General features: G+C 45.8%; 1 protein-coding gene across 1 annotated transcript in view; it reads right to left on the reverse strand.

The window, feature by feature from the left end:
• Window positions 1–4,811: 4,811 nt before the first annotated feature.
• The window catches only part of LOC137541010 (piggyBac transposable element-derived protein 4-like), a 61,441-nt gene continuing 41,242 nt past the window's right edge, over window positions 4,812–25,010 (reverse strand). Inside the window, exon 3 of the mRNA XM_068262161.1 lies at window positions 4,812–4,995. Within this exon, the coding sequence (XP_068118262.1) occupies window positions 4,812–4,995 (184 nt within the window). The remainder of the gene's footprint in view (window positions 4,996–25,010) is intronic.

Consider the following 25,010-nt stretch of genomic DNA (forward strand, 5'->3'; position numbering starts at 1 on the left):
CACTTGTGCGGTGCAAATCGGCGCAGTAAAAATTTGCACGCGGATGAGAATTTCGCATGCGGGTCTATGCAAATTCGCATGAAAATTCGCATGAATGATGATGCATGCGAATTTAACCATGGCAGTGCTGGTGTGCTTTTCCATTGTTTCTATGCGAATTTTCATGCGAATTCGCGTGAAAATTTGCATACCCAAACCTCATGCGAATTTCCTATTAAATACATTGTATGCGATTCGCATAGCGGTATGCGATATGCGAATTCTGATGGCTCTGCCATGCTAATATTTTCTGCACAGAAAACCGCAAAGGAATCCTGACAAGTGGAAACAGTCCCATTCACTTGTATTGCTATGCGAATTTGCATGCGAAAAACGCATGCGAATTCGTGATAGTGGAAATGGGCCCTTATAGTAAACTCTAAAGGACCGGGAAAGGTAGTTTACTATATCAGAAGTTTACTAAATCAGAAATTGTCATACTCAAGCACATAAAGGATACTGTTAGGATATGTGATGATTAATTTGCCCTTATACAGCTCATCCACTGATCTAGAGTCATGGAACAATGTTGTTTGTTTGTTAACCAAGAAGTGCTAAATAAAGTTTACTCAGAGAGCCGAGAAAAAAAGACGTGTGGGTTCCTGAGCGAAAGCAAAACATGGTGTCTGTGTGCAATTTATCCTCCATCAGAGATCTGCTCTCTCTGCCTGGTGCAGCCCCCCCCCCCCCCCCGAATTTCTGCCGCCTGAGGAAGACGCCTCACTTAGTGTCATAGGTGGGCCGGGCCTGGTCATACACAATAGCAATGATCAAATGCAATGGTATGCTGATTAGCAATGGTCAAATACCACCAAAAGCAAAAAACAGCTGTGCTGATATGGTGCCTCAAATAAATCACCTTTTTTAACCTCCTGAGCGGTCTGGACGAGCTCAGCTCGTCCATCACCGCCGGAGGCTGCCGCTCAGGCCCTGCTGGGCCGATTTTTATCAAATAAAGTGCAGCACACGCAGCCGGCACTTTGCCAGCCGCGTGTGCTGCCTGATCGCCGCCGCTCTGCGGCGATTCGCCGCGAGCAGCGGCGAAAGAGGGCCCCCCTAGCCGCCTGAGCCCTGCGCAGCCGGAACAAAAAGTTCCGGCCAGCGCTAAGGGCTGGATCGGAGGCGGCTGACGTCAGGACGTCGGCTGACGTCGATGACGTCACTCCGCTCGTCGCTATGGCGACGATATAAGCAAAACAAGGAAGGCCGCTCATTGCGGCCTTCCTTGTTTATTCTGGGCGCCGGAGGCGATCGGAAGATCGCCTCCGGAGCGCCCTCTAGTGGGCTTTCATGCAGCCAACTTTCAGTTGGCTGCATGAAATAGTTTTTTTTTTATTTAAAAAAAACCCTCCCGCAGCCACCCTGGCGATTTAATCAGAACGCCAGGGTGGTTAATAACACGTATAAAATACAGTAGAAAGGATTGAAACATATATAAAATATGCAATAAATAAATGTGTATGCTGATTAGCAATGGTGCAGATACTGATTAGCAGTGATCAAATGCAATACTATGCCGATTAGCAATGGTCAAATACCACCAATAGCAAAGAACAGCAGTAAACACACTGGTCATACACAGTGTACAGCCACAGTGCGAGAGCTCACTTTGTTTAGAGGGAAACCTTAATGGGAGAATTCAGATATTGTACTGGGCTGTTATGCAATAAGTTCAATTAGAATATTAGAGTAGGGGGACACTGTTCATATATAATGCTGTAAGGCAATGTGCCGCAAATAACCAGCTCAGCTCACCGTATTGTCTTCTCTCACAATATTTTGCTCCACTGGCATGTAGGAGTATTGGTTTCCGCAGTTTGCATCAAAGTCTGTCACTCCAGCTTGCTTTGGGCAGTAGGAAAATTGCATACACTCTCTCATTTAGTTGGGTCTATTGGGTATAATCCCATTCAATGTCTTATCCTGCTGTAAATTATGCCAGTACTCAGGGCCGGCCTTTGACCTGAGCGACCGATGCGATCGCTCAGGGCGCCGGCCTCCAGGGGGCGCTCCTGCCGCCTGTGTTTTAATGCGGAAGCTGCGGCCCCGCCTGGGTCCGTCTCGCTCCGCCCCCTGGTGCCGCAAACAAACATGCCCGTAATAGAGGGGAAGCCGCGGGGAGGGCAGCCCGACCTCTCCCTCCCTTCCTCTCCGGGCTACCCTCTGTGCTCCCCCCTCCGATGCTGCTGCAGAAGCAGAGAGAACAACTCACCTCCCTGGTTCCGATCGCCGGCGCCTCTCACGTCACTTGCTGCTGGTCTCCTCTTCTACGTTGTCACTGATGCACACTAAACTTCCTGTTAAGCAGGAAGTTTAGTGTGCATCAGTGACAATGTAGAAGAGGAGACCAGCGGCAAGTGACGTGAGAGGCGCCGGTGCTCCAACACTTTATCCTACACAACGAACTAACCTACATCCCATAGACTTTTACTATCCCTTCCCCTCCCCCAACCCTAACCCTAATCCTCCTGGTATACGTTTGACAGTGGATCTAGGCAAATTCGACGTGTAGGTTATCACGTCGGAACACCGGCGATCGGAACCAGGGAGGTGAGTTGTTCTCTCTGCAGTCTGCAGCAGCATCGGAGGGGGGAGCACGGAGGGTGGCCCGGAGAGGAAGGGAGGGAGAGGTCGGGCTGCCCTCCCCACGGCTCCCCCTCCAATATGAGGGGAGGGGGGCACCTACCTACCTACCTACCTACCTAATCTATACTGGGGGCAGCTACTTATCTTGCCAATACTGGGGGGACCTACCTATCTAACCTATACTGGGGGGCACCTATCTAATCTAACCTATACTCGGGGCAGCTACCTATCTAACCTATACTGGGGGGCAGCTACCTATCTAATCTATACTGGGGGCACCTACCTATCTAACCTATACTGGGGGGGGCAGCTACCTATCTAATCTATACTGGGGGCAGCTCCCTATCTAATCTATACTGGGGGCAGCAACCTATCTAATCTATACTGGGGGCAGCTACCTATCTAATCTATACTAGGTGCAGCAACCTTTTTAATCTATACTGGGGGCAGCTACCTATCTAACCTATACTGGGGGCACCTACCTATCTAATCTATACTGGGGGGGGCAGCTACCTATCTAATCTATACTGGGGGCAGCTCCCTATCTAATCTATACTGGGGGCAGCTACCTATCTAATCTATACTGGGGGCAGAGCTACCTATCTAATCTATACTGGGGGCAGCAACCTATCTAATCTATACTGGGGGCAGCTACCTATCTAACCTATACTGGGGGCAGCTACCTATCTAACCTATACTGGGGGCAGCTACCTATCTAATCTATACTGAGGGCAGCAACCTATCTAATCTATACTGGGGGCAGCTACCTATCTAACCTATACTGGGGGCAGCTACCTATCTAACCTATACTGGGGGCAGCTACCTATCTAATCTATACTGGGGGAAGCTACCTATCTAATCTATACTGGGGGCAGCAACCTATCTAATCTATCATAGGGGAAGCTACCTATCTAATCTATACTGGGGGCAGCTACCTATCTAATCTATACTGGGGGCAGCAACCCATCTAATCTATACTGGGGGCAGCTACCTATCTAACCTATACTGGGGGCAGCTACCTATCTAACCTATACTGGGGGCAGCTACCTATCTAATCTATACTGGGGGCAGCTACCTATCTAACCTATACTGGGGGGCAGCTACCTATCTAATCTATACTGGGGGCAGCAACCTATCTAATCTATACTGGGGGCAGCAACCTATCTAATCTATACTGGGGGCAGCTACCTATCTAAACTATACTGGGGGCAGCTACCTATCTAATCTATACTGGGGGAAGCTACCTATCTAATCTATACTGGGGGCAGCAACCTATCTAATCAATACTGGGGGCAGCTACCTATCTAACCTATACTGGGGGCAGCTACCTATCTAATCTATACTGGGGGCAGCTACTTATCTAATCTATACTGGGGGCAGCAACCTATCTAATCTATACTGGGGGCAGCAACCTATCTAATCTATACTGGGGGCAGCAACCCATCTAATCTATACTGGGGGCAGCAACCCATCTAATCTATACTGGGGGAAGCTGCCTATCTAATCTATACTGGGGGCAGCTACCTATCTAACCTATACTGGGGGCAGCTACCTATCTAATCTATACTGGGGGCAGCTACCTATCTAATCTATACTGGGGGCAGCTACCTATCTAACCTATACTGGGGGCAGCTACCTATCTAACCTATACTGGGGGCACCTACCTATGGTAGATTCCCCCCCCCCCCCCTTAGTGTATATAGGCTACTAGTCTTGTAGATGTAGGCAGATTCCCCCTTTAGTGTATATAGGCTACTGGTCTTGCAGTCGCAGATCCCCTTTTAGTGTATTTAGGCAGCAGAATCCACACCCCCCCCCCCCATTAGTGTATGTGTGTGGTGCGCTCACATGCAAAGAGGATGAATTGGGGGGGGGGGGGCGCCAAAATCTGGTTATGCTCAGGGCGCTGTGAAACCTAAGGCCGGCCCTGCCAGTACTTGTTGACTATATGCTTAACATTAGAGGCCTGCAGCGTATACTGCATATTTATGCAGATGGGAGGTGCTGGGGTTGCTTTTTGCTGTTCCTTCCTATATTTTTGTCTGACTTCTTCTTCGGCCTGTAACAGATCACTCTCCTCATAATGTCTTCCCAGAAATCTAATCATCAGAGACATCTGTTCCTCAAATACTGCAGGTTCAGAACAGTTTCTCCTCATTCTCAAATATTGACTTTTTGGACCATTGTTAAACCACCTTAACTGGTGGCAACTCTTCAAATAAATGAATCTTAATGTCAACAGATTTAAAATACGTCTTAGTCCGCACACTATTTTCTTTAATATAAATTGTTAAGTCTAAAAAGCTTACTTCCAGCTTACTGTAGTCGCTACAGATTTTGAGGTTATATTCAATCTCATTTAAAGGGAACCTGAAGTGAAAATACATTTATGATATGATTTGTATGTGTAGTACTGCTAAGATTATTAGCACAGATATGAGTCTCATATTGTTTCCATTACATGAAGAGTTAAGAAAGTTCAGTTGTTATCTATGCAAAAGAGCTTCTGTGAGCTCTGCGACTTTATAATGTCGTGGACAGCACTGTCTTTTGAAGCACTTATCTCAACTCTCATTGTTTCTTCTTTGCTTGTGGTTTTTCTGTACAGAAAAGTTCGAAGGGTCATTAGAATGCTCTGTGAAATTATTTAAAATGCTGAGTGTATTGTGAAATCTGCAATTATTAGAGAATGATGCAATGTTATAAAAAAAGCTATATACCTGAAAATAAAAATATGACACTATTTTCTTTGCTACTTAATGTTCTATTAATTACCCTTATTACACAACCAATTAATTATATCACGAGGGTTTTTTTTGTGCTTAAGTGTCACTTTAACCATACCAAAAAGTTAATCAGTCTCCCCCGGCCAAAAAAAAGGCATCATCAATGAAACGTTCCCAGAGCACGAGATTCACATAAGACATTGGACTTCATTCACTAAGACAAATAGCACGCTTTATAAAAGTTAGCACGCCTTATCAAAGTTAACACGCCTTATCAGAGTAGAATAGCAAACGTATGCCTGCTACTTGGCAATGACGAGAGCTCCACTTGTCCTGCCGTGATAACCTGTGGGTTCGTAGCACTCGCTATGCTACTCTGATAAGGCATGTTATCTTTGATAAGGGTGATAACTTTGATAAGGCATGCTATTTGTCTTAGTGAATCAAGCCTATTGAATGGGATTATACCCAATAGACCTATATTTGTCTATAGGAGGCCCCCTAACCTCAAACCTCATGTAGTGCCCACAATACTAGAGACCACCAGTAAGATAAAGGAAGAAGGGGTATTTAAAAGGTGCACCTTTTGTGGGGCATGTAGGAGTACGCGAGCTGCCCCGCCTGCCACTAGTTTTAGGTCTTCCACTACAGGGGAGGAATTTAAGGTGCAGGGGTCTTTAGGCTGTAACATTAGGGGTGTAATCCATGTAATGGAATGTTGGTGTAAGAAGCAATATGTGGGGAGAACCAAGTGCGTGTTGTGTGAGAGAATAAACACGTCAAATAAATACATCAGGAAGGGAGATGCGAACTATCCCCCAGGAAAACACTTTATGGAGCAGGATGGAGGAAAGCTGGGGACAATGAGCTTTTATGCAATCCAGTCTGTGAAAAGGAACTGGTGGTGGGGGCAATCATTTACAAGCTATGTCTCGCAAAGAATTCTATTGGATCTACACCTTAGACACTTGGACTCACATGCAATTTATTTTTTCTCCTGAGTTTTCTCCTAGGTGATATTTTCAAAATTGTCAGTAAAATGCCTTGTAAGCCTCCACCAAGCAAGAAAATACTACAAAAAAATGTTGTCAGTACTTTTTCACCTACTTTTTGGTACTTGATCAATTGCAAAATGCTGAAAAGTTATTTTAAATAGAAGATGAAAAATTATCTCCCAGGAGAAAACTCAGGTGAAAAAATTAATTGCATATGGGTCCTGGACTCAATCAAGACTTTGAGCTATACGCATTTTGAATTGGATGTGTTTTGATGCATAAATGTGATCCAAATCCACATGCAAAAAGAGCTGGAGGGAAGAGGTGGGGAATGGAGCATAAAGGGCAGGGTAGGAGCCAATCTACACAGCCTTGAGGAAGAGAGGTGTACCCTCTCGAAACATGTTGGCGTGATTGGCTCTGGTTTAGTGACGTCACTCAGAGCACTTCTGGTATCCGCATGCTACACGTATCTACAGTAAGGCTGCCGAGCCCATCTGCTCCTCACTGCACCTGATTGGACAGCCACCGGCCATGGCTGCGATCAGCTGAGCAGGATTGCCATCTTCTCTCCATCCAGTCTGCAGCGAGCTGCCGCTTTAGTAGGCGTGGCCGAAGAACAGAGGACGGCTGTCCTGTCGGATGTGGTGGACTTCAGCGTTGTAAGATACAAAGGGGAGAACTCGCTCTATGAATCTTGGTGAGCTAAATGAGAACGTGTATGCAATTGTCCTACTGCCCCAAGCAAGCTGGAGTGAAAGACTTTGATGCAAAGTTGCAAACTGTGGCAACCACTACTCCTATATGCCAGTGGAGCAAAGTATTGTGATGACAGTGAGACGACAATACGGTGAGCTGTGCTGAGATTTGCAGCACGTTGTCTTACAGCGCAAACCAGGGGAGCCTGGTCCACCAGGCTGACAGGCTGGTGGACCACACAGAACATTTATATTGAGCTTTTCTCCTGGCGGACTCAAAGCGCCAGAGCAGCAGCCACTAGGACGCGCTCTAGAACGTGCTCTTCCGGAAGGCAGAGCATGGCTACGAGAATATGGTGTCAGAAGCCCTGCACTGGAGACTATTTGTGCCCCCTTTAAATGCAGGTATAGAGTTTGCCATAACTACTTCCTGTGGCAATGCATTTTACATCTTAATAACTCTTACTGTAAAAAACCCTTTCCTAAATAAATGTCTAAAACGTTTTTCCTCAATGCGCAGATCATGTCCTCTAGTCGTTTGAGAAGGCCTAGGGACAAAAAGCTCATCCGCCAAGCTTTTATATTGCCCTCTGATGTATTTATACATGTTAATTAGATCCCCTCTAAGGCGTCTTTTCTCTAGACTAAATAAACCCAGTTTATCTAAACTTTCTTGGGAAGTGAGACCTTTCATCACACGCATCAATTTTGTTGCCCATCTCTGCACCTGCTCTAAAACTGCAGTATCTTTCCTGTAATGTGGTGCCCAGAACTGAATTCCATATTCCAGATGTGGCCTTACTAGAGAGTTAAACAGGGGCAACATTATGCTAGCATCTCGAGTTTGTATTTCCCTTTTAATGCATCCCAAAATTTTGTTAGGTTTAGCTGCAGCGGCTTGGCATTGAGTGCAATTATTTAACTTTTTGTCAATGAGTACTCCTAAGTCCTTCTCCAAGTTTGATGTCCCCAACTGTATCCCATTTATTTTGTATGGTGCTAGACCATTGGTACGACCAAAATGCATGACTTTACATTTTTAAACATTGAATTTCATCTGCCATTTATGTGCCCATATAGCCATCCTATCCAGATCCTGTTGCAATATGTCCCTATCTTCCTGAGACGATAAAGACAAAAGAAATCCCAAGAGCCCAATATAGTGTAGTATGCAAAACAAGGGGTTGGAAATGAAAAGTATATAATGTATATACTCACAAATGTGGGTTACTGCCTAGGTAACCACTGTATAGGCAGGTGAGGAGATTAGCCAGTCCTCACTCAGGATTAAAAATCGCTCTCTGTAGATTAGGAAAAATGGGAATCAACCCCTCCACCAGGGGTGGATATTGATAGTGTAAGAGTGAACAGAGGTGCCAGCAGGATAAAAGGTTCTAAAAGGCATAAAATCCCTCAGGAGGTGATGGTGGACTCGCCTCCCCGAAGCAGACAAGATACCGTCAGTTTTATGACAACAGGTTTATTAATATACTCCAAAACAAACAGTGCAACGCGTTTCATGGTTATGTTCCCGCTTCCTTCCTAGTCTCAAGGTCACGAATAGCGCCTCTGTTACAGACTATACTGTGTACTCCTATCTGTTTATTGCCTGAGCAAGCGGGAACATACCCGTGAAACGCGTTGCACTGTTTGTTTTGGAGTATATTAATAAACCTGTTATAAAACTGACGGTATCTTGTCTGCTTCGGGGAGGCGAGTCCACCACCACCTCCTGAGGGATTTTAAGCCTTTTAGAACCTTTTATCCTGCTGGCGCCTCTGTTCACTCTTACACTATCTTCCTGAGAGTTGATGATTCTGCACTATTTTGTATCATTTGCAAAAATAGCAACATTGCTCACTACTGAATCTACTAGGTCATTAATAAATAAATTGAAGAGCACTGGACCCAGTACAGACCCCTGTGGGACCCCACTGCTAACAGTTTACAATTTTGAGTATGATCCATTGACCACAACTCTTTGTTTTCTGTCCATTAGCCAGTTCCCTATCCATACACAAAGACTCTTCCCCAGTCCTTGCATCCTCAACTTTTGCACCAGACTTTTGTGTGGAACAGTGTCGAAGGCCTTTGCAAAGTCCAAGTATATCACATCTACAGCATTCCCAATATCCACATTAGCGTTTACTACCTCATAAAAGCTGAGCATGTTAGTCAAACAGGACCTGTCTGTAGTAAACCCATGTTAATGCTGAGAAATAAGATTGTTTTCTACTATGAAGTCATGTATAGTATCTCTTAGTAACCCCTCAAATAGTTTGCATACAATTGATGTTAAGCCCAATCTACACAATATGATTTAATCGGATCGTAATTGAATCGTATAAAGAATCGTATAGTGTAGATTGGGCTTTAAGCATACAGGTCTATAATTTCTTGGATCTGATTTTTTGCCCTTCTTAATTCATAGGACAACGTGGGCTGTACACCAATCCACTGGGACTTTGCCAGTTGAAAGAGAGTCACAAAAGATATGATAAAGGGGTTTATCTATAACTGAACTTAATTCCCTTAGGACCCGAGGATGCATGCCATCCGGGCCAGGTGCCTTTTCTATTTTTAATTTATTTAGTCTTTAATTTTTTTTATCTTGCTTTTCCTGGTCCCTTGGGGTTTACTATAATGGCATTCTACTGTATAACAAAATTATACTGTACACAAGGCCCGATTTACCATAAGGCACTGTAGGCACGTGCCTACAGATGCCTGATGATGGATAGGCAGCTCATTCCCCTTCACTAGCGCCTCCCTCCCTCCTTTCCTATGCAGAGTCCTGAACAGAGTACTGTATAAAGAAGAGGTTACTCATCCAGCTCTCGGCATTGACTCTACAACAGTGTAAATCTGCTGTCACATCAAAATAACTCAACACACAGCCATTAATGACTAAACAGCTGGAAACAAAAGTGGGTACACCCCTAAGTGGGGAATGGTCAATTACATGCTAAGAATTCCTAGTTCATGTAAACTTTAAGAAAACTTAAAGTGGAATTGTAGAGAGAAAATAAACACATTGTTTAATTTACCTGGGGCTTCCCCAAGCCCCCAGCAGCCGTCCTGTCCCGCGCCGCTTCTCGACGAGCCTCCGTTCTCCCGCCGCCAGCTACTTTCGGTATTGCCTCCGGGCCACTGCGCCTGTGCGGCTCTGGCCACGCGTATCCTTTCTTTGCGTTCCCCGCTATTGCAGAGGGGGATGTGAAGAAAGGATACGCTTGGCAGGGCTGCGCTGGCATCGACTTACAAGTCGAGGTACGGGACGGAGCGGCGGCGGGAGAATGGAGGCTCGGGCAGGACCGGCGTAGGACAGGACAGCTGCTGGGGGCTTGGGGAAGCCCCAGGTAAGTGAAACAATGTGTTTTTTTTCTCACTACAGTTCCGCTTTAAATCTGGGAAAAAAAAGTGTAGCAATTCAGAACTTTTAGTGTAATACGTAATGGCAATGTCATCTCAGCAGGTGAAGGAACTACAGGACCCAGCCAGGAACATCGATGTGTTTATCTACATCAGACACAAGAAGCAGAGGCACGTCATATGGTGATTATTGCTGTACACCTGAGGAAGGGACTGTATGGTCCAAAACTTGTGGTGTCTGTTTCACAATACAAGCATCCATTTGCAGCCGGTGGTGTGTGACCTTTTTCTTTCAATTTTGGTTGTTCCGGGAGCACCAGAGCAATCCAGTCGAGGCCTGGCCCCGTTATATCCCCAAGACTGTGGTTCTGGGGGCTGTTACCGTGGAGTATTGTATATCTAAATTCTATAGGACCGGGAGTCTTCCCTTTTCTTAGGTAAGTATCTGGCTTATTTTTTTTTTAATGTTGATTCCCATTTACTTTAATCCTCGGGATAATCAAGATCAGTCAAGACAGAAGTGTAGCATCATCTGCCCAATTCAGCCTCAGGCATTACACAAACAACATTACAGGAACTACTATCAGGAGAGTTGAGTCATTTTTCTACGAAGGGGTGTTGATAACTTCTTGGCTTTGACCCGTTCCAGATGAAATAGATAAAACCTGGCTCCACATTTATGATCCTAAAATCAAGGAACAGTCAAAGGAATGACGCTACAGTGGGACGCCGCGTCCGAAGAAGTTCCGCACCCAGAGGTTGTCCCAAAAAGTCATGGGGGTTGATTCACAAAGGTTACTTATTTTTTACCTTAACTGTAAGGAGTGCTAATGCATGAGATAAACAAATAAGGAGAGATAATTCATGAGATAACTAGATAAGGAGAGCTAAACCATGAGTTATGTCAAACAAGGAGAGCTAAACCATGAGTTATGTCAAAAAAGGAGAGCTAAACCATGATTTAAGTTAGATAAGGAGAGCTAAATCATGAGTTAAGTAATTTAAAGAGGAGCTGTTAGGTATAGGGTCTCAGAGAAAATAAACACATATCAGTAGCTAAACATTGGCTGTACTTACATTACATATGCATTTCACTGTCCACGTTTGGATTTCACAGAATCTTTATATAGTATTTGCAGAGAATGATGCTCCTGACAGCTCATGGCAGGTTCCATGTTTGTCTGTCTCCTATGAAGCCAAATGTGTCGTCATGTCCTGCCTGCTTCCTGATGATTAGACTCACACAAAAGATCGGTAATGTAAAACACTACTGTGCAGTGAATATTAGCCATGTGGCTAGGAACAATAGCGGACTCCTGCAGTGTACTCTGCCGGGAGATTTTTCAGTGCTGTGAGCTGCTGCTGTTGTAACACGAGCCCTGTAACTTATCACTAGCAGCCGAGGGGAGGGCCCCAGAATGCTTTGCTGTATGGTATGCGGCCTCTGTATGGTATGCGGCTTCTTAAGAGCTTGGGTCTAACATCCTTGCAGTTCAGCACACATCGAGATTTTTAACTTCAGTATTGCCTTTTTGGCTTCCTTCTAAACTGTTTAACACAGGAGAATAGAGGTTTAAATTAGCTTTTGCAGCCTGACAGTTACTCTTTAAAGAGAGATAAATTGTGAGTTAATAAATAAGGTGAGATAATTTAACAGAAAAGCTTTGTAAATCAGGTCCATGGTGTCTAGTTTCTTGGAGAAAGACAGTACTGTGTTGGTGGACTACCTACCTCAGAACTGAAGGAGGCAATTCATTCAGCTGTGTACACAATTCATTCAGCTGTGGCTGCCAAACTGAACACTCTCGGTTTCCAATTGGTCCACCATCCCCCTACTTACCTGTCTTGGCCCCTTCACACCATTATCTGTTCCTGAACTTGATGGGAATGAGAGCCTCCTTATTGACAGGCTGGTCCCGGAAGGCCTATTTTGACCCCGAAGTGTTGGAGAAATGTGACCGAGATAGTGACTTAGATAGTTTTAAGTGTGTGACTGAGAGAGTCTGAAGCACGAGATACTGGCCCATTCCGAGGAAGGTGCCTTCCTTTGGCATTGACTCATGCCCATCAAAGTTATTCTTATTTCCATTTTTCTTCATGAAAGCTAATTTCCTTCTTCATTATCCAGATGTCCCAGGCGGGTGTTTTTATCTTTTTCCAGGCGATAACAGAACATTTTTAATTAATCCAGTCCACCATTTCCGAGTCACTTAGGGAATCCACGCAGCAGTCGATTGGCGGTCTCTGGAGGTGTCTTAGTAAATAAGGCCCACTTAACCATATCTGCTGCTTCTGGTGCACTTCCTGTTCAGTAAAGCTTGGCAATGATAATGCAGCACACTCATACAGGTAAATGTTTTATCTGTCGTTTCGCACTGCTCTGGTACTGACAATCACCAGGGTGATTAATGGATATCATTATCACCTGTGCCGTGCTGTTCAACATAGCAGCATGAGGAGCGCTGAATTCAGGCCTCTTTTAAATATTTAGGGCTGAGTGTCCAACAATGGTCAACTGCCAGGCACCACCTGTCCATTGCTCCTGTGCATCTGCCGGGCACCACTTGTCCACTGCTCCTGTGCATCTGCCTGGCACAACCTGTCTACTGCTCCTGTGCATCTGCCATCCCAACACCTGTCCACTGCTCCTGTGCATCTGTCGATGACACCACCTGTCCAATGCTCCTGTGCATCTGCCAAGCCCCACCTGTACACTGCTTCTGTGCACCTGCACATTGGTCCTGCGTATTCCGATGGCGTAGTGGTTAGCACTCTCGCCTTGCAGTGCTGAGTTCCTGGTTTCGAATCCCAGATAGGTCACTATCTGCACAGAGTTTGTATGTTCTCCCCGTGCTGTGTGGGTTTCCTCTGGGCACTCTGATTTCCTCCCACATCCCAAAACATACAGATAAGTTAATTGGCTTCCCCCTAAATTGACCCCAGTCCATGATACATACACTACACGATACGTACATAGACATATGCCTATGATAGGGATTAGATTGTGAGCTCCTCTGTGGGACAGTTAGTGACAAGACAATAAACCTACTCTGTACAGCACTGCAGGAAGATGTCAGCACTATATAAATATTAAATAATAATAATCTGTCGAGGACCGCCTGTCAACTGTTCCTGTGCACCTGCCTGGAACCACGTGTACACTACTGTGCACCTGTCAAACATCACCTATGCACTGCTTCTGCACCATAGCTCCCAACTGTCCCTCTTTTGGAGGGACAGTCCCTCTTTTGGAACTCTGTCCCTCTTTCTCCCTCATTTGTCCGTCTTTCACGTCTCATGTACAGATCTATGTAAATATGTGTATTTTCTACTGAAAAAATGTGTTTTTACTGATTCTAAACTTTATTTCCATCCGTTAAAGGGACTCCGAGGAGTGCCCGAATTTAAAAGAATACACTTACCTGGGGCTTCTTCCAGCTCACTGTAGGCGACGAGGTCCCTCGGCGTCCTCCTGGCTCCTCTCCTTCATCCTCCGCCGGCCCCCGTTACCGGCGTCACCCGGGCCGGCTCTTCCTGGTTAATGACGCAATGCATCATCACGCCGGCCCCTTCGCATCATCACGGCGGCCGGCGTCATAGGTCTGCGCATGCGCGGAAAACCTGCCGGCCGGCGTGGTGACGCATTGCCGGCGTGATGACGTGTCGCCGGGTGACGCCGGTAATGGGGGCGGCGGAGGATGAAGTAGAGGAGCCAGAAGGACGCCGCAGGACCTCGCCGCCTACAGTGAGCTGGAAGAAGCCCCAGGTAAGTGTATTCTTTTAAATTCGGGCACTCCTCTGAGTCCCTTTAAATTGATATATTTCCTATTTTCAAATGTTAATATGAAGGAAAATTAACCAGGATAGAAAGGACCAGTGTGGTTTGAATTATAAATCAATATATTTTTCTTTTGAAAGTTTTAAGGTATGTGTGAATAGGGGTGTGTTGGGGGCGTGAATAGGGGTGTGGCAGAGGTGTGGCTTAAGTGTCCCTCTTGCTTATAGCAAAAAGTTGTGAGTTACGCTATGCACCTGCCAGGCACAAGGTATCACCTGTTCCTGTGCATCTGCAGGGCACCACTTGTACACTGCTCCTGTGCATCTGTCAGGAACCAAATATCAACTGCTCCTGTGCTCCTGCCCGATACCACCTGTCAACTGTTCCCGAGCATTGGCTCTGTGTCTGCAGACAGCTGCAAACATTCAGCATGGGCAATGGAGGGGCATCCATCTCAGGCATGAACATCTGAGTGGGCAGCAACTGCCAGCAAAACATGACATGTTCCAGTTGTCTGCCGCACAACAACCAAATCACCTGCTGTCACCTGATGACAGTTACGAACGTCATTTGGGGGGGGGGGGGGGTTTGGGAACTACACAGCAACTGGATGGTGCCCACTGTCTGGAACTGAACCTCACAGTAATCGCATAACTTAGCCGTCTGCTATAGAACTGCGCTGTAGAGCGATTCAGTCAGTGGGTAGTTCAGATGTAATTGATTATTAGCATATGAAGGTTGCTCAGACAATAATGCCTGAATTTTCTTCCCTCAGACAATAATAAACATAAAAATGGGGCGTTTTACACGCTTCACATTTCAGTGTTCTGCCTTTGTGCCTGGAATGTCAGAGCTGTAGTGATTTCTTACAACAAAGTCTCTGAACTTCTGCCTTGCAGATGATCAATGAAGTGCAAATTTTATCCAACTTAAATTTTGCTGCAATTTGTCTGTAGCTTGGAATGGAGTTATTTCAAAATTGTGATGAACTGCATTTAATTGCAGCAAGATGGAAAAACTAGTGTCTTATTGATTGTCTCCAGTCTGTGGTTACACCAACTGTAATTGTTGGATGTGGAGGAAGGAACTGTGGGGAACAGTAAAAAGTGTGTGTGTGCTGTGTATGGAGATTGTGCAGTCCATAGGGGTGCCATTGGTCTCCGGGCCTCAGAAAATAAGCAGGCTGAGCTCAACAATCTGCCGCAGGAGGGCAAGAACAAGACTGGGACAGAAAGGCATGAACAGACGAATTTCAGCCTACATTAGATTATATAAGGGGGGGGGGGGATGCGGGCAAATTCTGATGTGCTACTCTCTGAGCTTTGGATACAAAATATAGGTAAAAGGCTGCGCATCCCTGACCCAATACTGTACAATTGAATGGTTAATCGCTGTGGCGCACACCGCCCCCCTTGGACTAAAATGTACGCCCGCATCCAAACAATGCAATACTGGTCTATGGAGAAATTTTAGCTTCCATCATAGTTTTGCATGCAAAAATATAGATATACTGGACATCTGCACCAACGTTGAGGTAAATCTCCAGAGCAGATGTCCTAACACTAAACTGACCTAAGTTAAAAGCAAATGTCTTTACCCTGGCAGCTGCTATGCTAGAATGTGTAACTTACATTCAATACAGACAGCAGGAAACAAAGCAAGCGCTCACCAATATGGGCCGCATCTGAATGACTCACCACCTCATATGCACCGCTTAAATAGCTCAAATACACACTCAGCAATCAGACAGATGCAAAACATATGCAAAACTAAACTAAATACTTACCATGCAAAACAGGATAGCACAATGGGTGCTGCTAGCCTGGTAGTTACAGAACTGTGGATACAAAATATAGGTAAAAGGCTGCGCATCCCTGACCCAATACTGTACAATTGAATGGTTAATCGCTGTGGCGCACACCGCCCCCCTTGGACTAAAATGTACGCCCGCATCCAAACAATGCAATACTGGTCTATGGAGAAATTTTAGCTTCCATCATAGTTTTGCATGCAAAAATATAGATATACTGGACATCTGCACCAACGTTGAGGTAAATCTCCAGAGCAGATGTCCTAACACTAAACTGACCTAAGTTAAAAGCAAATGTCTTTACCCTGGCAGCTGCTATGCTAGAATGTGTAACTTACATTCAATACAGACAGCAGGAAACAAAGCAAGCGCTCACCAATATGGGCCGCATCTGAATGACTCACCACCTCATATGCACCGCTTAAATAGCTCAAATACACACTCAGCAATCAGACAGATGCAAAACATATGCAAAACTAAACTAAATACTTACCATGCAAAACAGGATAGCACAATGGGTGCTGCTAGCCTGGTAGTTACAGAACTGTGGATACAAAATATAGGTAAAAGGCTGCGCATCCCTGACCCAATACTGTACAATTGAATGGTTAATCGCTGTGGCGCACACCGCCCCCCTTGGACTAAAATGTACGCCCGCATCCAAACAATGCAATACTGGTCTATGGAGAAATTTTAGCTTCCATCATAGTTTTGCATGCAAAAATATAGATATACTGGACATCTGCACCAACGTTGAGGTAAATCTCCAGAGCAGATGTCCTAACACTAAACTGACCTAAGTTAAAAGCAAATGTCTTTTCCCTGGCAGCTGCTATGCTAGAATGTGTAACTTACATTCAATACAGACAGCAGGAAACAAAGCAAGCGCTCACCAATATGGGCCGCATCTGAATGACTCACCACCTCATATGCACCGCTTAAATAGCTCAAATACACACTCAGCAATCAGACAGATGCAAAACATATGCAAAACTAAACTAAATACTTACCATGCAAAACAGGATAGCACAATGGGTGCTGCTAGCCTGGTAGTTACAGAACTGTGGATACAAAATATAGGTAAAAGGCTGCGCATCCCTGACCCAATACTGTACAATTGAATGGTTAATCGCTGTGGCGCACACCGCCCCCCTTGGACTAAAATGTACGCCCGCATCCAAACAATGCAATACTGGTCTATGGAGAAATTTTAGCTTCCATCATAGTTTTGCATGCAAAAATATAGATATACTGGACATCTGCACCAACGTTGAGGTAAATCTCCAGAGCAGATGTCCTAACACTAAACTGACCTAAGTTAAAAGCAAATGTCTTTACCCTGGCAGCTGCTATGCTAGAATGTGTAACTTACATTCAATACAGACAGCAGGAAACAAAGCAAGCGCTCACCAATATGGGCCGCATCTGAATGACTCACCACCTCATATGCACCGCTTAAATAGCTCAAATACACACTCAGCAATCAGACAGATGCAAAACATATGCAAAACTAAACTAAATACTTACCATGCAAAACAGGATAGCACAATGGGTGCTGCTAGCCTGGTAGTTACAGAACTGTGGATACAAAATATAGGTAAAAGGCTGTGCATCCCTGACCCAATACTGTACAATTGAATGGTTAATCGCTGTGGCGCACACCGCCCCCCTTGGACTAAAATGTACGCCCGCATCCAAACAATGCAATACTGGTCTATGGAGAAATTTTAGCTTCCATCATAGTTTTGCATGCAAAAATATAGATATACTGGACATCTGCACCAACGTTGAGGTAAATCTCCAGAGCAGATGTCCTAACACTAAACTGACCTAAGTTAAAAGCAAATGTCTTTACCCTGGCAGCTGCTATGCTAGAATGTGTAACTTACATTCAATACAGACAGCAGGAAACAAAGCAAGCGCTCACCAATATGGGCCGCATCTGAATGACTCACCACCTCATATGCACCGCTTAAATAGCTCAAATACACACTCAGCAATCAGACAGATGCAAAACATATGCAAAACTAAACTAAATACTTACCATGCAAAACAGGATAGCACAATGGGTGCTGCTAGCCTGGTAGTTACAGAACTGTGGATACAAAATATAGGTAAAAGGCTGCGCATCCCTGACCCAATACTGTACAATTGAATGGTTAATCGCTGTGGCGCACACCGCCCCCCTTGGACTAAAATGTACGCCCGCATCCAAACAATGCAATACTGGTCTATGGAGAAATTTTAGCTTCCATCATAGTTTTGCATGCAAAAATATAGATATACTGGACATCTGCACCAACGTTGAGGTAAATCTCCAGAGCAGATGTCCTAACACTAAACTGACCTAAGTTAAAAGCAAATGTCTTTACCCTGGCAGCTGCTATGCTAGAATGTGTAACTTACATTCAATACAGACAGCAGGAAACAAAGCAAGCGCTCACCAATATGGGCCGCATCTGAATGACTCACCACCTCATATGCACCGCTTAAATAGCTCAAATACACACTCAGCAATCAGACAGATGCAAAACATATGCAAAACTAAACTAAATACTTACCATGCAAAACAGGATAGCACAATGGGTGCTGCTAGCCTGGTAGTTACAGAACTGTGGATACAAAATATAGGTAAAAGGCTGCGCATCCCTGACCCAATACTGTACATGGTAAGTATTTAGTTTAGTTTTGCATATGTTTTGCATCTGTCTGATTGCTGAGTGTGTATTTGAGCTATTTAAGCGGTGCATATGAGGTGGTGAGTCATTCAGATGCGGCCCATATTGGTGAGCGCTTGCTTTGTTTCCTGCTGTCTGTATTGAATGTAAGTTACACATTCTAGCATAGCAGCTGCCAGGGTAAAGACATTTGCTTTTAACTTAGGTCAGTTTAGTGTTAGGACATCTGCTCTGGAGATTTACCTCAACGTTGGTGCAGATGTCCAGTATATCTATATTTTTGCATGCAAAACTATGATGGAAGCTAAAATTTCTCCATAGACCAGTATTGCATTGTTTGGATGCGGGCGTACATTTTAGTCCAAGGGGGGCGGTGTGCGCCACAGCGATTAACCATTCAATTGTACAGTATTGGGTCAGGGATGCACAGCCTTTTACCTATATTTTGTATCCACAGTTCTGTAACTACCAGGCTAGCAGCACCCATTGTGCTATCCTGTTTTGCATGGTAAGTATTTAGTTTAGTTTTGCATATGTTTTGCATCTGTCTGATTGCTGAGTGTGTATTTGAGCTATTTAAGCGGTGCATATGAGGTGGTGAGTCATTCAGATGCGGCCCATATTGGTGAGCGCTTGCTTTGTTTCCTGCTGTCTGTATTGAATGTAAGTTACACATTCTAGCATAGCAGCTGCCAGGGTAAAGACATTTGCTTTTAACTTAGGTCAGTTTAGTGTTAGGACATCTGCTCTGGAGATTTACCTCAACGTTGGTGCAGATGTCCAGTATATCTATATTTTTGCATGCAAAACTATGATGGAAGCTAAAATTTCTCCATAGACCAGTATTGCATTGTTTGGATGCGGGCGTACATTTTAGTCCAAGGGGGGCGGTGTGCGCCACAGCGATTAACCATTCAATTGTACAGTATTGGGTCAGGGATGCGCAGCCTTTTACCTATATTTTGTATCCACAGTTCTGTAACTACCAGGCTAGCAGCACCCATTGTGCTATCCTGTTTTGCATGGTAAGTATTTAGTTTAGTTTTGCATATGTTTTGCATCTGTCTGATTGCTGAGTGTGTATTTGAGCTATTTAAGCGGTGCATATGAGGTGGTGAGTCATTCAGATGCGGCCCATATTGGTGAGCGCTTGCTTTGTTTCCTGCTGTCTGTATTGAATGTAAGTTACACATTCTAGCATAGCAGCTGCCAGGGTAAAGACATTTGCTTTTAACTTAGGTCAGTTTAGTGTTAGGACATCTGCTCTGGAGATTTACCTCAACGTTGGTGCAGATGTCCAGTATATCTATATTTTTGCATGCAAAACTATGATGGAAGCTAAAATTTCTCCATAGACCAGTATTGCATTGTTTGGATGCGGGCGTACATTTTAGTCCAAGGGGGGCGGTGTGCGCCACAGCGATTAACCATTCAATTGTACAGTATTGGGTCAGGGATGCGCAGCCTTTTACCTATATTTTGTATCCACAGTTCTGTAACTACCAGGCTAGCAGCACCCATTGTGCTATCCTGTTTTGCATGGTAAGTATTTAGTTTAGTTTTGCATATGTTTTGCATCTGTCTGATTGCTGAGTGTGTATTTGAGCTATTTAAGCGGTGCATATGAGGTGGTGAGTCATTCAGATGCGGCCCATATTGGTGAGCGCTTGCTTTGTTTCCTGCTGTCTGTATTGAATGTAAGTTACACATTCTAGCATAGCAGCTGCCAGGGTAAAGACATTTGCTTTTAACTTAGGTCAGTTTAGTGTTAGGACATCTGCTCTGGAGATTTACCTCAACGTTGGTGCAGATGTCCAGTATATCTATATTTTTGCATGCAAAACTATGATGGAAGCTAAAATTTCTCCATAGACCAGTATTGCATTGTTTGGATGCGGGCGTACATTTTAGTCCAAGGGGGGCGGTGTGCGCCACAGCGATTAACCATTCAATTGTACAGTATTGGGTCAGGGATGCGCAGCCTTTTACCTATATTTTGTATCCACAGTTCTGTAACTACCAGGCTAGCAGCACCCATTGTGCTATCCTGTTTTGCATGGTAAGTATTTAGTTTAGTTTTGCATATGTTTTGCATCTGTCTGATTGCTGAGTGTGTATTTGAGCTATTTAAGCGGTGCATATGAGGTGGTGAGTCATTCAGATGCGGCCCATATTGGTGAGCGCTTGCTTTGTTTCCTACTCTCTGAGCTTGACCACCACCCCCCTGCACGCCTACCCTTAACCACCCCCCTGCACGCCTACCCTTAACCACTCCCCCACGGCTAGCCTTCACCACCTCCCCCCACATGCCTAACCTTAACCACTACCTCCCCCCCCAATATTACCCTTAACTACCCCCCATAGCTAACCTTAACTACCACCCCGTGCACACCTACATGCGGGGGGGGGGGTGCATTTAGGGGGGGTCAGGCAGCGCTATCCCCAGTATAGTTAGCAAGGCTTGGTGTCCCCCCCGTGTAGCCATGTGTGCCGCGTATTGCCAGCAGCCTTTACTCACCTTCCATGTTCCAGCGATGAGCAGCTCTAGCCCCCTCCGCTCAGCCGGCATCCCCACTCGCACTGATGTTAAGATCCGGGTCTCGGCTTGATGACATCATCAAGCCAGGACCTGACATTTAACGCAGAGTGAGCGGGGATGCCGGCCAGAGCGGAGGGGAGCGACGATGGCCGGGGGAACATCAGGAAGGTGAGTGTATCCTCTTCTTTCCCTCCTACTGCTGCTGCTCTAATTGTGATCATTACCATCCGCGATCGTAGTGATCACGTGATCAGGAGCCAATCGCGATGGCTCCTTATCATTGAGGGGATGTCAGCGGTGATATGATCGCTTAATCTCCCCTCTCGGGTGCGCACAATCGTGTCAGGAGCGGAAATGGCGAGTGGCGTAAATCCTACACTGCATCAGTTAGGCAGCCACAAGTGCGGCGTAGGATTTACATTATGCGGTCCCCAAAAGGTTAACCACCCTCCATAGCTAACCTTAACCACCAACCCCCTGCACGCCTAATCTTAACCACCACACCCCCCCACGACTAACCTTAACCACCACCCCCGCAGGCCTAACCTTAACCAACCCCTCTCCCTACCCCCATGGCTAACCTTAATAACCCCTCACACAGCTAACCTTAACCACCCCCACCCCCCGCATGCCTCACCTTCGACACCAACATCCCCTCCCCCACAGCTAACCTTAACCACCCCCACACTGGGTGCTTTAGCACTGGAAAGGGCCAGTGGAGGAAGTCAGGGGAAACCTCTCCAGGATACAAAGGCTTCCCTCTCCTGAGGTGATTACCCCACAGGGGCACTAGTTTTCCCTACAGGTACACTTTAAGTGAATTACATAAAATAGAGCCGGGGTTATGGTGGGTTCCCAACTCACCTTCCCTCCTTCCAATACAGCCCCCCCCCACACACACACACCTCAAGAACAGGTGAAACTGCAGCCACCATTGTTATGGGTGGGTGATGTTGTGATGGTGAAACAGTTATGGAGGGTCACCCCTGACAGATGCAGGCACACCAAGGCTGTGAGGGTCAGCTTGGGAACACAAGGAAAGGAGTAGGAAGAAGCGAGGGCCCCAGTATTTTTTATGGGGCCCCATTATTTTGTAGTAATGACACAGCTGGTTGGTCAGGTGTGTGCTGCAGAATGCATATGACAGCAATAAATAGTTGTATTTAAGGGTTTCATTACAAGGAAGCCTGAAAGCTCATATTAAATATCAGGAAGAAATGTCAATCTGCACATAACTTTCTATGAAATAAGTCTATTGCCGAGGCTTCCTCCTAGGAATGTGGTTGTTCAGAAGGGTTATTTTTAAAACAATGTTATTGCTGATTCTAGGCTCATAAAAAAGAGGTTATATGACCAAGGCAGCCAATAGTTATTATTTAGTATTTACGGGACTCGACCAGTCAGCAGAAGAACGGATTCAGCAGAAGAACGGATTCAGCACCTTTGTGTGACCACTTGTCTTCCTCAACCTTTCCAAGCCAACTAAATTATTAAAGTACTTCAAGCACAACTACATATTTTTCTCCCATTGTTCCACTCTTCTATCAAACACGAAGGATGGCACCTCAACCCCTAAAACCTGTATATAGTCAAATGATCCCCCAAAGTTACATTACATCAAATGGGGACTGTTTGATAACATCAAATGGGGACTTCCTGCAAGGGATCGTCTGGCGGAAGGCCACTATGTGAGCACAGCAGCCTGGCCTCCCACAGTCACTTTTGGGAAACAAAACACATGAACCAATCACTCCCTCCATTTGCTTCCCATTGGAAGCAAGAAGTTTTGAATCAGGATGATACCATTTGTTGACTAACTTAGAGGTAAATAAAAAATAAGCTTTCAGGCTAATAAGCCTTCTTCGAACTTACTGTAGTCCCTGAATATTAACAATATGTTAAAACACACAGCTTATATACAGTACTCTGGACATTTGAAGGAAGGAATTCTCTGAAGTGCCTTTTTGTTTTCCAGTACAGCACAAGTAAAAAAAAACTTGAGTTGTTATCTATGCAAAAGACAGTTTGTCAATTCAGTCTGGTTTTCTGAAAAGTAAATAGAGACTAAAACAGCTGAAAAATTGTGAGATAAAGCTTCCAATGAGCTTAATGCTCCATCTACATCGATTACTCGATTAGCCGCCGGATCGACTCTTCCGCATCCCCGCGTGTACCTGCCGCGTCCCCGCGTGCGTCGGATTCGATACCCACTCGTCCCCGCTGGCGCTGCTTATCTTCCGCTCGATTCCCCGCTATTGTCCGCTCGTGGGGAACGAGCGGGAAATCGGCCGCAGCGAGATCGGACCTGTCTGATCTTATCAATCGAGCCGCGTCAGCGGCTCGATTGATAAGATACATCGGCATGTGTAGACCTAGCTTTAAAGCTAATAAGAGTCTTTTCAGAAAAAAAAAAGAAACCTGATACTTAACTAAGGAGCGGGAAGACCAGGGCCGGTCCGCCCATGAGGCGAGGTGAAACAAATGCCTCAGGTGGCACATATGGGGGGGCGGCACCCGCCTGTCCGTGGGTGTGGGGGGGCCGCCGAGCTGGAGGAGTTAGCGGGCAGAAAGGGGGTATGACCCTCCCCCCTCGCCTGGGTCTCCCGATCTGCGCTCCCCCTCCAGCTTTAAAAAGTTAAGAAGCAGTCGCTACTCGTAAGAGGCAACAGGCGGGGATCACTCACCTCTTCCGCGTTCCAGCGTGCGTTCCACTGACGTCACTTCCTGCAATGCCATCCACTTACATTACAGTGGGCGGTGTTGCAGGAAGTGACGTCAGTGGAACGCACACTGGAACGCGGAAGAGGTGAGTGATCCCCGCCCGTTGCCTCTTACGAGTAGCGACTGCTACTTAACTTTTTAAAGCTGTAGGGGGAACACAGATCGGGGGACCCAGGCGAGGGAGAGGGGGGCCCGACCCTCCTCCCACCGCTGCTTTGCCCAATACCCCCTTGCTGCCCGCTACCCCCTCCAGCTCGGTGGCCCCCCACCCACGGCTTGGGGGGGAGGCGGTGATTTTTCCAAAGTTTGCCTCAGGCGGCAAAAAGTCTAGGGCCGGCCCTGGGTCCTAATGAGCCTTCCCTCTCCTCTCCCAGTGCCCTCGGTGCAGCGCTGGCTCCCCCGTTTAAATCCCCTACCGCAGGGGACTTCGGAAGTCTGCGGGAGCCGAGTCCTCCCGAAGACAGGCGACTCCATACTGCACCTGCGCAAGCACATGAGAGAGGGTGCTCGTGTCTGCGCAGTATGGAGCGGCTCATCTTCGGGAGCACTCAGTTTCCCGAAGACTTCCTTCGGCAACGGAGAGAGCAGTATTTGACTCATTTAGTCAAATGCTGCTATAGGGGAGCCAGTGCTGGAACGGGCACCGGAGAGGAGAGGGAAGGCTCATTAGGGCCCAGAGCCTTCCCTCTCCATAGGTAAGTATCTGGCTTTTTTTTAAAGGTTCCCATTGACTTTGGAAAGTTCAAAGGGTCATTCAGTTTCTTCATCTTTCAGCTTAACAAGACAGACTGTGGATTCTGAACAGCAGCGGTGTGATGCAATCTTAAAAATTAAGCCACTAAACTGAAACTACTCATATCCACATTACTAATGTTCTATGTATCATCCATACTACAAATGTACGTTATTATCTCATAAGTTTACTTTTATTTCAGGTTCCCTTTAAGGTGGTGCTCAGAGTCAGGGGCTATATCAAGACTTTAACTAGCTCTGGCCCACAGCAAACTAGCTCTGGCCCAAAACGATATTAATGCTAACAATATTACGCTCAGTGCCACAGTGGTTCAA

This window comes from Hyperolius riggenbachi, chromosome 12 (assembly GCF_040937935.1).
Source record: "Hyperolius riggenbachi isolate aHypRig1 chromosome 12, aHypRig1.pri, whole genome shotgun sequence".
In the NCBI taxonomy this organism is placed as follows: Eukaryota; Metazoa; Chordata; class Amphibia; order Anura; family Hyperoliidae; genus Hyperolius; species Hyperolius riggenbachi.